The sequence below is a fragment of the Salvia hispanica genome, chromosome 2 (genome assembly GCF_023119035.1).
Source record: "Salvia hispanica cultivar TCC Black 2014 chromosome 2, UniMelb_Shisp_WGS_1.0, whole genome shotgun sequence".
NCBI classification, from domain to species: Eukaryota; Viridiplantae; Streptophyta; class Magnoliopsida; order Lamiales; family Lamiaceae; genus Salvia; species Salvia hispanica.
The window spans coordinates 25,481,066-25,494,133 of NC_062966.1; the positions used below are offsets into that span (position 1 = coordinate 25,481,066).

Here is a 13,068-nt window from a genome sequence, read left to right on the forward strand (position 1 = left end):
TGTTTGTGCAGCTTAAGATCAGAAGTTGCCGTTAGTGTTTGGGACAGATGCATATAAAAGGAGAAACAAGTAAAGATGATTGGTTGTACTGATTTATGAGAAAGATTCAGTACTAGTATTACTTATAACATCAGCCTATCTATACTAAGCTGTAGTGAGCGGAAGGAACACTGAGACCTCGTAGCAGCTATCCTCACAGCTCAGCTGTGCTGCGTGCTTGTCGACCTACTCGTGGTTGTGAGTGTATATAGTTTGGATTTCGATTTAATCAAAGAAGGTTATTGTAGAATTTTTCATTGCAGTTTTTACCCCACATTTTTCTCTACTGTTCTTTTATTTAACTAGTTGCATAAAATGGTTATGTTGTAGGTTATTTGAGTTGTAAGTTGTTAGGCAACACCCACCTCCTACCCCCACCACAAAAAGTGAGTAAAAACGATCACTTGTATAGGGGCAAAGTTTTGGTGGGTGGTGCCTACGTTATTCTTTTCACTTTATTGGCTGCTCATTATTTAACTGGTGTTTTGGTTCTTGCACTTTAGCACGTAGTTTAATTCATATCGAGTAGTATACTCTCGGGAAAATATACACACATCAATAACACACACCAGCTTGCGGGTGGCAGAATGGTTTTCACACACACACACTACACCACACCACACCACACCACACCACACGATACAAACATGCACACACATACACAATATGCACATGACATACTCATTCAATACACATTACACACTGTGTAGGCTTATACACTAGTGGCGGGTGATGAAGGCTACTGCCCCCAAATAATTTTAACGTTTATGTATACATAGTATTAGTACCTACTCCCTCTGTTCACCGAAGATGGCTCGCTTTTCTTTTTAGTTTGTCTCAATCAAGATGGATCATTATTAAAAATGGAAACAGTTTTATCTCTACTTTCTTCCTTCTCTCTTACTTTACTCTCTTCACATAACACAAAATAAAATTGCATAAAATCCCTTGACATCCAAGGAAGGGGTCATCTTCCTTGGGACGAAGGGAATATAAAATTGTGTAATTAGTATCAAAGCAATTTCCTTGGGACGAAGGGAATATAAAATTGTGTAATTAGTATCAAAGCAAGTGGTTGTGGAATTGGTCTTAGAAACCTTTTATTCTATAGCAACTTGAGTTTGAACCCTTACGCTGCAAGGCCAAGACTTCAGAACTACACACAATACACACTCAATGAATAGACATACTAAATGCACACAACATACACACATGGACAAATGCACACACACTACACACAATGTGCAGTGCATTGTGTGTGTACAATGTATGTATTTGTGTCATGGGTAGAGATGCTCAAGGTTAACAGTTCAGGCAGTTAACCGCAGAATCTTAACCGGCAGTTACGATTTCGAACCAGAACCGCAAGATTTAAATGGACCGAAGCCGCCACTTTTGGAACAGTGGACTGATTCAGGTTCCAATCCGGACACAACAAAAAACAACCAGAAAATCGTGAAAATCGGAACCACAAAAACCGCCAAAAACTAGAAGTTCAGAACCAAACCAAACCGTAAAATATGCTCAAGGTTCGGTTCCGATTTGAGATTTTTTGGAACCAGAACCAACGGTTCCGAATTGCGGCCAGAACCTTGGGCATGTCTAGTCATGGGTATGCAATGTTTGAAAGGTATATAATTTTGCAAATATTTGAAATTCTAATAATTGTCTACTTTGGATATAAAATTCAAATTGTAGTTTGAGAAATTTGGAATGGTAAATATTTATGTGATACCAAACATTGAACCACACCCTCAATTCCACTACACAGCAGCCTTATACAAATCAGCAACTTCTTTTTCCATGTGTGATACAAAGTGAACAAAATCATCTACTCATGATAAATGCAGTTCAAACAACAAAATACATCCCAAGTCAGAATGAGTAGTCCTTGAGATCAGCTTTGGAGTCAATGATTTCCATGTCACCCATGCATTCTTCAGCACTAAGGGGAGGGAGCTGCCTCGTCTTTCGTCTCATGTTGTGCTTATGCCATTCACTCTTAAAGTGCTCACGGTACTCCTTTGCATCACCAACAAAAGCATTGCAGGTGTTGCATTTTTGCTGTTTTACCTCTCCCTGGGAACTCCCCTCGTTCGAGGAAATTGTTTGCTTCTGCAGTTTTTCAGTCAGTTGAACAATGGGGGCCTTAGAGACGACCTGCACGCTTGATGATTCCTCCTCAAGATCATCATAGTGATCCACATGTGTATCACTATCCAAGTGCACATTCACTGCAAGAATGTCCAATCTTCCCTGCAGACTCCTCACTAAAGCATCACAATCACGGAAAAAACCTGGTTCCAGTTCACAAATCTGCCATCAAATAAAAATATAGTTAGTTGACCATGTCAAACGAAGAGAACAAAAATACCAATTCACAGTCATTTGCTACCACAAGCTATCTAGAATCTTGAACACTCCATAATCTGAGTTTTTCAATTACATTCTTTTTGACATTGAGAGAATCACACTTTGTTCCTAAATCCTATATCAGATCCACATCATCCCTGGTTACATTACACATTTTCAAAGTAGAAAGTATGTGCTTAGTTAGTGTATATGCATAAACATAGGTAACTAAACATAACATCAATTCTTAACTCTCAAGGTATAGATAGAAGACAGTTTCTTAAATATGAATTCTGTACTCAGTGTATTCAGCAGAAAAGATAATAAAAATATAATTATTTTTCAACTCCAATGTGCAGTTTTTCATGTGAAATAAAAAACGTGGTTGGAGGTTAAGATATCGAACTTACAACAGACAGCTGACTTCCTGATTCGTCTCTTGAAACAATGGTAGCATTCCAACCATTGATCTTTTCCACAAGTGATGGCATGTTCTTTTCTGGTACAGTTAATCGCAGTCTCATGGGTGATCGTTTGATTGGATACAGCTTTTGGAGCTCGCGTATGACTTCTAATGCCTGTATAACAGTTGGAACTTGTTACCAATATGACAACCAGGTAAAGAAAAAACGGAAGAGAGTCAAGAGACCATCACACAACAAAAAGAAAATAAAAATAAAAATAATAACTTGTCAGGAGGGTCAATCACACGTTCTTGTGAAATACACAGTCAACGGCAAAGTGAAAAAAGAAAGAGATTTAAGGAGCTATGGAGTACAGTCGAATTCAAGGAAATGCAAGTGTGTCACAAAATTACAATAAACTATACAGCACCTGTTTCTTTGAGCTGCTATTTGGTTCCACGGCAAAATGTATGTCGTGCATTAGACGCTCAATCATGCTTATGGTATAAGGTCGTTTAGTTTCAGGGTTAAAAGTCTTCTGCATAACTATAGTTGCAATATCCCTAAATTGACTGGATAATTGGGACTCCCTCTCCTTCCCTGCAACTTGCAGCTCTCCTTTCTCTAAAATCTGCAGTAGGAAAGGATAGTACTCAATACTCATTCAAGACATGCATCACAACTTGTGCAGCAATGTATCAATAAAAACCAAGAGTCCCTTCAACAACTAAAAGCAGAACTCAGACGGATTCCATAATTGCAATATCTAAAGAGTGCAACATTCCACTATTGTGTTCTCCATGACCATTTTCATTCATGATTCACAATGAGCTGAATATCCTCCTTTGCTATAGGTTGCAGTTTTACTTGCTAGAAATTAGTAAAAGAGATCTTGCTTATCAGTATACGTCATAAACGCTAGATCAACTAATAGAAGTTCACTGTCTCATCCTTACCTATAGTCAAATTTTATTCTGTTTCATCTATGAACCTTAATAACCTCTTTGAAGAGATCTAAACACCTAATGCCTTCCAATTCCCACATTACAACTGTGCGTAGCAGCCAAACATTTACCAGACTTGAAAGCATGAAAGCAATTCCTAACAAAACAACACCTATATTCACAAGCAGAGCATACTAACCTCCAAACAAACTTTAGTTTGATCATCTGTCCCGAATGCTTGGACTAAATCTTTCGACTTAGCTAGAACACCTTTCGAAACATTCGAATACACAGTATGTGACTGCAACACTTCATCCAAGTCTTTCTCTCTACGTTTAACATCTCACAAATTAGTATCAGCATTCAAACTAGAAACATCAACAAGCTATAATTCGAAATCCTTAAAACAGCATCAAAAAGTTTCTCATCACTTCCATTTCCTTGTAACTTTTCACTAGTAACAACAAAAGTAGGTTACGAATTTACGATCATACACAATTCACTATTACCAGTCCAAATTAGGCACAATTATAGACCAGTTATAGAAATTACATAGCCTAAAATTCACGATCAACACAAATTAGCATAAAAACAAACAAATATACACAAAAATTTATACTTACACGCGTGAGCGCCAAGAGAGGACTTTATTCTTATAGCAAGCGATTTCGAAGCGGTTTCCGTGTTTTTTGAGACGCACCACCGCGACGTTCGTCAGCCTCTTCTGCCCTACAGGCTGCACGAGTGTTTTCGACATCTCTACTCCTCCGATTGAAAGCGGCGCCGGTGAATTACGGTGGCTGCCTTCGGCGTTCTAGAATTCTCGATGATTTGAAATGGAAATCAATGGAAGAGATGAGCTGAATTAAATGGGCTCAATTTCAACACTTTTACAATTGGGCTTTATTGCAAACTTCTCATTAGGGTTATATTGCGGCCCAATTAAGGCTAAGGTGTATTGTTGGAGAACTAAAAATGGTACTACTTCTTTCATCTATATTCCCTCGATCCTAAAAAAGTGGACGGTGGACCACTTTCTTGGAAGGTACATGAATTTGTATAATTTTATTTCGTGTATTCGTGGAGATTGAGAATAAAGTAAGAAAGAAAAAACAAAGTAGAGATAAATGAGTTTTTATTTTTAATAATGAGTCCTTTTGAGTGAGATAAACTAAAAACAAAAGTGGATCATCTTTAATGGAATGAAGTCCTCGTCCTTTTATAGTAGATGTGTTTCTTTTCGACGCGAGATTTAACAAGTCGTGTTAAAAGTAAATTAAGTAAAGGAAGAATAACGTATGAAAGAAAAAAAGGTAGAAAAATGCAAAGAGAATAAAATAAAAGAAAAGAAATAGATTATTTTTTGCAACAAAGAAATAACTCAGCTAGAGGGATAATTCAAAAAGAAATATAATTCAGCTAAAAAAAAGCTACTCCATCCGTCCCAAAGAAGATGACACACTTAGAAGATGACACGATATTTTAAGAGATGTTGTTTAGAGCACTCCCAATGCTCTCCCTAAAAACTCCCTTATTTCTCCCTAACTCCTGCCACATCAGCACCAAAATTTATCCCCAGTTTTTAGCCAACTTTTAGCCAACTGCTCCAATGGTTTCTCCCTTATTCTCCCTTATTTCTCCCTAACTCAACATTTCATTTTTACATCATCATTTTAAATATTATTTAATTTTCACTACAAATGTGTTTAATAAATAGATTTATAAATGAACAATTCGTCGTTGTATTAATCATTGGAAAATATAATACAACGAGAAAAAAAAAAACTACAAATAAAAAACCATAAAAAACAAGGATTTAAAAAACTAAGAGGGAGGAGCGTCCGGCGAGAGGCCCATCTTGATCTTCATATTTTGGATGGTCGACCAGAGGGACTGCTTCTCTTCTGGGGTTCCGCCGCCGGTGAAGTACAACGTGTACAACTGCGCCAGAGTGGCGGCATTGGAAGAGAACGTGGCTTGTTGTAAGAACGGGGATTCCGACGGGGCATCTGACGATGTGCCCTTCCCCTTCCGCCTCCCATTCGCCTTCTTCGCTCCCACAGGGCGCTCGTGCGGACCATCCTCAGACAAGTCGATGGGGATCGCGCTGCCCTCACTCTCCGCACCGTTAAGTCGCGAGCGCACCGATTTCCCGTGCAGCGCGCTGTGCATCTCCGTCCGGAATTTGGGGAGATCCTTCAGCCTATCATAGATTTTCCAATACTTGAAGCCCTTCGACAAGAACTGGCCACTATACATCCGGATGGCCTCATCTCGGACCATGTGCTCGTTCTGGCCACTCGTCATGTTCGTCATCAAGTTAGAATATATACCGTTGAAATGGGCGCAGTCCCTCATGAGGCGCTCCCAATGCCGGCGGATCGCCTCACTGCCATGGTCCTTCATCGAGGCAGTCTTGTTGGTCGTGTACTTCTCCGTAACCTGCGCCCAGAACATGATCTCGGTCCGGTAGTTGCTGCGCACCGCGTCTTGCGTCGTGTCCGCCCAGCAGTTGGCTATCAGCTCGGACTCTTCGAGAGTGTAAGTAGTCCTTGTCCGCTTCGGCTTCTCATCGGAAGCCGTATCGGTCGCAGCCGTCGACTGCCGACGCCGGGCGCCTTCCCCTTCCCGCTCCTGGAAGGCGGCTCGGCGGGCGTTTCTTCCACCTCGTAGTCGTCCGTGCTGAGTGTCGGATCCGTTGTGTACGCCGCGGCCTGAGATTCTTCGTCGCCTGGGGTTGATCCAGGGGTGTCAAACAACGATGTGACTATGCGGGGGCGATACACATCGTCGGCCTGGAGAGGGCATGCTAAGGGCAGATCGGAAGTACGGAGAAAGTCCGAGTGGCGTAGGAGTCTCGCAATGGGGACGGACCCGCATATGGATATTGGCCGGGAGGAGAACCCATCGACAACAACGAGCTCAACCACTGCTCATTTGCTTCATCAGTGTTGGGAATTTGCGAACTCGACTCTTTGCCCTTACCCTTACTTTTTCGAGAATTTTTCCTACTAGAGCTCATAATTTTGAAGATTGAAGATTGAGATAAGAGATTGAAAAATTGAGAGAATTGTGTGTGATGAATGGAGGAGGAAGAAGAAGTATTTATAGTGATGGAATTATAGATATAGCCGTAAAAAAAAAAAAAAAAAAAAAAAAAAAAAAAAAAATTATCGCCGAACATCGCCGAATCGCGCCCACAGCGGGCGGCGATGATTCGGCGATGGATCGCCGGTTGGCGTTAATTCGGGAGGAATAACGCCGAGAATTCGCCGAAATCGTCCCATTGGCCGGCGAAAACTCGGCGATTTTCGGCGAAAAATCGCCGAGTTTAACGCCGAGCCTATTGGGAGTGCTCTTAGTGTGTTAAAGTGGTGAGAGAAAATATAATTTTATAATTGATGTGAGATGAAATTTTTTGTAAAGAAGAAATATGAATTCTTTTGTTTGATAAAACTAAAAAAAAAAATGTTACATGTATTATAGGACGGAGAAAGTAGAAAAGATGGAGTATTATTTTTGTGGTAGTGGTAGTGGTAGGCAAGAAGTCCAATGTCAGAAATAAGTGTGGTCCAAAGACAAATTTTTGGAACGAAGTCACTTATTTAAAATAATTTTTGGAATAGTTGATAAAAACGTTAATGGCGACGAATAAAACCTTAATCTATTTTTTTTAATTGAAAAAAATGCAACTAAACAAATTTCTAACTTGCGCACACTTAAATTTCAACAATAAAACTATCACATGTAACAACTAAAGCACTTTCATTTTATCTTCACCTTAATGTAATTACTAATTTCATTTACATAGTATAATGTAATTACATTTATACCCTGCTTGTCTTGATTCACGCTTACATTTTACTACTCTCTCCGTCTCAATTAAATTGACTCAAAATTTTTGAGCATGAATATTAACAAATTGTGTTGGAAAGTAAGAAAGATATAGAATAGGAAAGATAAAAGAGATAGTAAAACAGATGATGAAATAAAGTAAAAATAATTAGATATTTTATTTTATGTCAAAAAAGAAAATGACTCAACTCAGTTGGGACATCCCGAAAAGAAATTCGACTCAACTTAGTTGGGAGTTGGGACGGAAAGGGTATTACTTTTGGTAATGAATCTCATTTCCACTAATCCATTCCCTTCACATTTGTTATAAAGCTAATATATAAAAGTAAAACTCACATTGCATTAACTTTTTCAATCCACTTTTTTATTACATTTCTTCAAATTAATGCCGTATCAAAGTGTGACATTTAATGGCGGATGGAGGGAGTATAAAATAACGAATAAAACTATATACTAATACGTACTCCCTTCGTTCCATCGAAGATAACCCACTTTCCTTTCTTGTTTTGTCTCCACCAAAATGACTCATTATTAAAACAAAAACACATTTATCTCTACTTTATATATTTCATCTCAGTCTTCTTCGTTCTCTCCACTTAGCACATGAAATAAAGTTGCATGAGATCTCGCGACGTCAGAAGAAAAAAATAAAACTGTCAACTTCAATTTTCTTAGTCACCTATAGTCTATTCGATTTCAACCACACAATATTCAATCATTGTAATCAAATAGTATTCCTCCATCTTGATAAAACTAAGAGAGCATATAAAACATCCATCCATAACTCAAAATTCCCAAGCTTAAAAAGAAAAGATGAACATGAACCCAATAATAATCACTCCTCTCCTAACACTAGCTTGCCTTGTCACCGCCGGCAAAACAAAGTGGCTGAAAACCTTATTCCGGCGAAATAAAGCAACCACGAAGCTCCATTTCTACGTCCACGACCTCCGCGCAGGCCCAAATGCGACCTTGTTCACAGCTGCAACCGCCTCCATCACGGCCACCTCCCCCACGGCCTTCGGCCGGATCAACGTTTTCGACGACAAGGTCACGGTGGGGCCGGACATCGGGTCCGAGGAGATGGGAAGAGCTCAAGGAACCACCACATCTATGGACCTAAATGTCTTGGCATCCTCCATGAATCTTAACTTCTTCTTGACCTCGGGAGAATTCAAGGGGAGCACCGTCGTCGTTGTCGGCCGGAACCAGTTTGCTGACGCGGAGAGGGAGCTGGCGGTGGTCGGAGGCACCGGGGCCTTTCGGAATGCTCGTGGCTATGCGATTACGAGTACCTATTCAAGTGATCTGGTGGAGAACTCAAGTGTGATCGAGTATACGATTTATGTCTCGAGTGATTAGAATATGGTTGTTCGGTTCGCAAGATTGTATCTAGAAATTAAATATGTTGTGTGTTTGATTCATGAGATTGATACGGATAATTAGTTATAGGCAACCTCCTCCCACTAAAATAGTCTCACAATTCAATTTTAGATTATATATTGGTACTATTTTATTTAGGAAACTGAACGCCACTTTATTAATTAGTGAATGTGTGAGTGTGATATGTATAGTGTGTTGTATGATATTTTGTAGGAGTATTATTTTCAAATTTTGTCTATAGATGTATGTGCGAATGAAGAACGTGCACATGCCGTTCGATGATGATGATATAAAGAAAGCAAATTAATCATACTTAAGTGGTAGTGTACAGTTTCTTAGATAAAATTATAGGATAATTATCTATCTAAAATTAAGTTGTAGGATTGAATCTCATGAACCAAACATACTATATATTTAATCCCGAGATACAATCTTGCAAACCGAACACCCCAGTAAGTATACCATTAGTTGATCAACAGATATTTGTATCTAATTTCCAATTTTCATAGAGATAGGCCTTAATTGAACTCAGTAGCTATTACAAACTTAACACTATCAAATATGTGCAATCCAAAACAAAGCCATCGATGGGGAGCATAAGAAGCACGTTAATAAATGAATTGACTATTGAGCAACTGAGATTTGAAAGCGGTACACAAAGATACGATCACATCCGATCTGAAAACCCTAATTCAAAAATCGATTCCCAAACATGACCCGAAGAATTTGAGATAAGGCGGCGTCCAGTAGCTAGCGGCAGAATCGTCGATGGTGGTTGGCGGCGAAAATAACAAACAAAATAAAAGTTATGTGATATTTTAGATTAATTTAAAATTATTTTTCGACCAAAATACATAATGTTAAAGATTAATATCACTTTAATAATATGAAAAAATATATGTGGTTTGGCAATGAATGGGGTCTAACTTTATTGTGACTGAGTGAGTTCTAAATAAAGGCATTTATGTTCTGAGGACCATTCTGCCCCTTTACATTACTAACAAGGCATATTGGTAGTTAATTATTTAGTTAAACATGTTTTTGTCACAGTCGATTGCTACCTCCGTCTTTTAAAAATAACAAACTATTTCAATTTTTGATCCTTTCTTAATAATAGAAACTTTAGAATCTTTCTATTTTAATACGTGGACCTCACAATCTACTAATTTTACTTTCATTATTTTTTCTCTTCATCTCTCTTACTTTATTTTTTTTTTCCTCTTTCTTACTTTACCAATTCATCACTTACTTTACTCATTGTGCATTAAAATTCTTGTCGTTTCAAATATTTCTATTTTTTGAATACGGAAGGAGTATATAGTACTCCTTTCGTTCTCAATAATTATCTATTCTGGTTCCAATATGGATTTTAAGAATTGTAAAAAAATGAGTCGGAAAAAGTTAATGGAATATGAGTCTTACTTTTATATATTAGCTTTATAATAAAATGTTAGTGAAATGAATTTGTGGAACGTGAAACTTACTTAACATTTATAGTAAAAAGTGAAAGTGAATAACTAATGAGGGACACACGAAAATTGCAAACGTGGACATTAATGGGGGACAGAGAGAGTATAATAATTTATTTTTGTTTGTTCTTTAGTGAAAAAGGAGAATGAAAATGAGTGGTTGGAGAAGAAGAAGAAGGAGGCTGAAATGGGGACGGAGCTACCGTGGGCTAAGCCGCCGCTCCAGCGGGGGCTTGGCCGGATCTGGTCGCAGTATCCGGCTGCATTGTTTTTACATTTTTTTACAGAAGAAGGAAGTGGTAACATGTGTGTTGTTTGGTCCTTTTTGGAAGAATCAAATGGAAATTATCTTAGATTAGAAGAAGAAATAGAGAAAATTTTGGGTTGTGGGATTGGGGTGGGGCATGCCCAAACTCGATCCAGAATTGGACAGAAATATGTGGATTAGTTTTATATAGTATAGTAGTACTACTATATTTTATAGAAGTAAGAATGTCATAGTGTCAAAGATGCAAAATTTTTGTAGTGTTTTAAGAAAGAGTTTGATTAATGATGTTGGAATACATTTTGCTCAATCCTTTTAACCTATTGGGCATGTGTAGGTAGAATCCAATTTATTGCCTTTGAAACTTATTTCCATTGTTTTTTATGATGCAAATGATTATAAGGGAAGATGGCCCAAAAAGAGAATTTGAGATACGGGATTTACAATTGAGAAAAATAATGATAAATTAAAAAGGTTTCATTTTTTTATAATCTTTAGCATCGGAAAACATACGTCATTATTTCGAGCTCATTATATTACACTAATAAAGAAAGAAGAAATGGAAGAAATAGAAAGAAGAAGATATAGAAATGGAAGAAGAATAAAAGAAAGAAGAAGAAAAAGAAACTGAGAGGAAGAATTACATGTTTGGGGAGTACCTTGTAGTATCATTTAATTTAAATTATTAAAAATACTTATATTTAAAATTTACATGTTTAGTACCCAGAGTTAATTTTATTATGAAATAGACAAAAAAATTATATATAAAAAAAATTAGATACCATTTTTATGCGAACACAAATATCAGTACCATTTTTTAAATTCACTCATGATTTAATTCCATTTGAAGTACTTGAATGAGCACAAATTTTCAATTGTTTTTCACGTTTCACTTATTTTGTGGTAGGCAAGAAGCCAAATATGTCGGCAATAAATGTGGGTCCAATATCATAGGCATGCTCAAATAATATTGATCACTGTACACTAGCAGTTAGTTAGCTAAACATGTTTTTGGTCAGTCGTTTAGTTAAAATGATTATTGAATTAGTTGATTAAAAATGTTAATGGCGACGAATAAAACCTTAATCTAAATTTTCAATTTTTCAGATTGGAATTTTTAAAATGCAACTAAAACAGTTTAAAACTTTGCAATAGAACACTACTTAGCTTTCTAACAATAAAACTACCGCATGTGATAGAGACCAAACTATTAGGAGAGAGAGCTTATTTAGTCTATATATCTCATATCAGTTGTTCTCACAACCAATGTGAGAATTGGTCCGTAACATTTGACCCTCCTTTTAGAGCAACGTCCTCATTGGTCACGGCTAGTTCTTTGCTATGCCATCACTCTGTAGGCCACCATTCTGAGTTTGCGTTGGTCACAACCACGTTAGTCACGGTGGATTCTTTGCCCGACCACCACTCCGAGTCGGTGCCAAACGTACTCGTTGGTCACAGCGAGTTCGTTGCCCGGCCACCACTACGAGCTGTTTGGGCTCTCAATAAAAGCACCAATTGATACAAATCAAACGAGAGAACTAAGCCAAAAAGACTAGCTTCTTAGGAGAGAGAACCTATTTAATCTATATACGTACCCCACACCAGTTGTTCTCACAATCAATATGAAAATTGAGTCCGTAAACAGCTTGTCATGGCGAAAGCCCTATCATTTTATCTTTACCTATTGGACAAACATAGACTATAGAATTTCACTATCTGTACATATATAAAAAGCGAGTTTTGGGCTACATTTTGAATATTCGTAAGTGTTTAAGATTTTCTATATTTATGAGTTTTGGATAGTATTTTCAATTTTCAGAATTATAGCACTAAATTTTTCACCATACATTTTTGGGTTATGAATTGTGCATAAATGTAAAGTAACTGCCATGAATATTTAATAGGGCTCGATAATTCAGCCATGAATATTTGTATTACTTCAGATGTAAATTGAAGTTAGACGATGGAAGAAATCTAATAATAGAGGAGACAATTATTAGGAAACAGTCATTGATTTAATCAAGACTAGAACTGAAAATTAGGAGGAAGCTCATGTCATTGATTTAATAATAAGTTTTTAATTAGCTAATAAAGTTTAGGCGTAAGTTTTACGTTATAAATTTTTTCCATGACTATTGAGAAATCATGTAACCGCCTATTCCATGGCCAATTCGGAGTTTGGACCAATCAATTGACAATTTTTACCAAATATTTTGATTGATTTCAAGCATTAAGCATAGAATCGAATATTAAAAAATGTAACATAGTTTATAAGGTTTAACGAACACAAAAATATGATGATAAAGAGTAATGTAAAATCATGGCAATAAATATGATGTTTTAAAACTTCTAAG

General features: G+C 37.3%; 2 protein-coding genes across 2 annotated transcripts; one reads left to right on the forward strand and one right to left on the reverse strand.

Annotated features, from left to right (window-relative positions):
• Positions 1–1,753: 1,753 nt before the first annotated feature.
• LOC125205786 (ribosome maturation protein SBDS-like) lies at positions 1,754–4,584 on the reverse strand. Its single transcript, XM_048104909.1, has 5 exons — positions 4,363–4,584; positions 3,939–4,068; positions 3,226–3,426; positions 2,802–2,969; positions 1,754–2,355 (listed from the first exon to the last, which is right to left on the reverse strand). The coding sequence occupies exons 1-5, from the start codon at positions 4,494–4,496 to the stop codon at positions 1,915–1,917; spliced, it is 1,074 nt and encodes a 357-aa protein (XP_047960866.1). The 5' UTR covers positions 4,497–4,584; the 3' UTR covers positions 1,754–1,914.
• Positions 4,585–8,346: 3,762 nt separating this feature from the next.
• Positions 8,347–9,182, forward strand: LOC125204891 (dirigent protein 11-like). The gene has a single exon (XM_048103656.1). It carries the CDS (start codon positions 8,408–8,410, stop codon positions 8,954–8,956), a length of 549 nt encoding a protein of 182 aa, XP_047959613.1. The 5' UTR covers positions 8,347–8,407; the 3' UTR covers positions 8,957–9,182.
• Positions 9,183–13,068: the final 3,886 nt, after the last annotated feature.

Excerpts from the sequence above, each read along its gene's own strand:
- LOC125205786 (XM_048104909.1), bottom strand. The coding sequence starts at position 4,496 with ATGTCGAAAACACTCGTGCAGCCTGTAGGGCAGAAGAGGCTGACGAAC. Across the intron at positions 4,069-4,362 it reads CTCTCTTGGCGCTCACGCGT|AGAGAAAGACTTGGATGAAG; the intron begins GTAAGTATAAAT and ends TGTTAAACGTAG. Across the intron at positions 2,356-2,801 it reads CAGGAAGTCAGCTGTCTGTT|ATTTGTGAACTGGAACCAGG; the intron begins GTAAGTTCGATA and ends ATTTGATGGCAG.
- LOC125204891 (XM_048103656.1), top strand. The coding sequence starts at position 8,408 with ATGAACATGAACCCAATAATAATCACTCCTCTCCTAACACTAGCTTGC.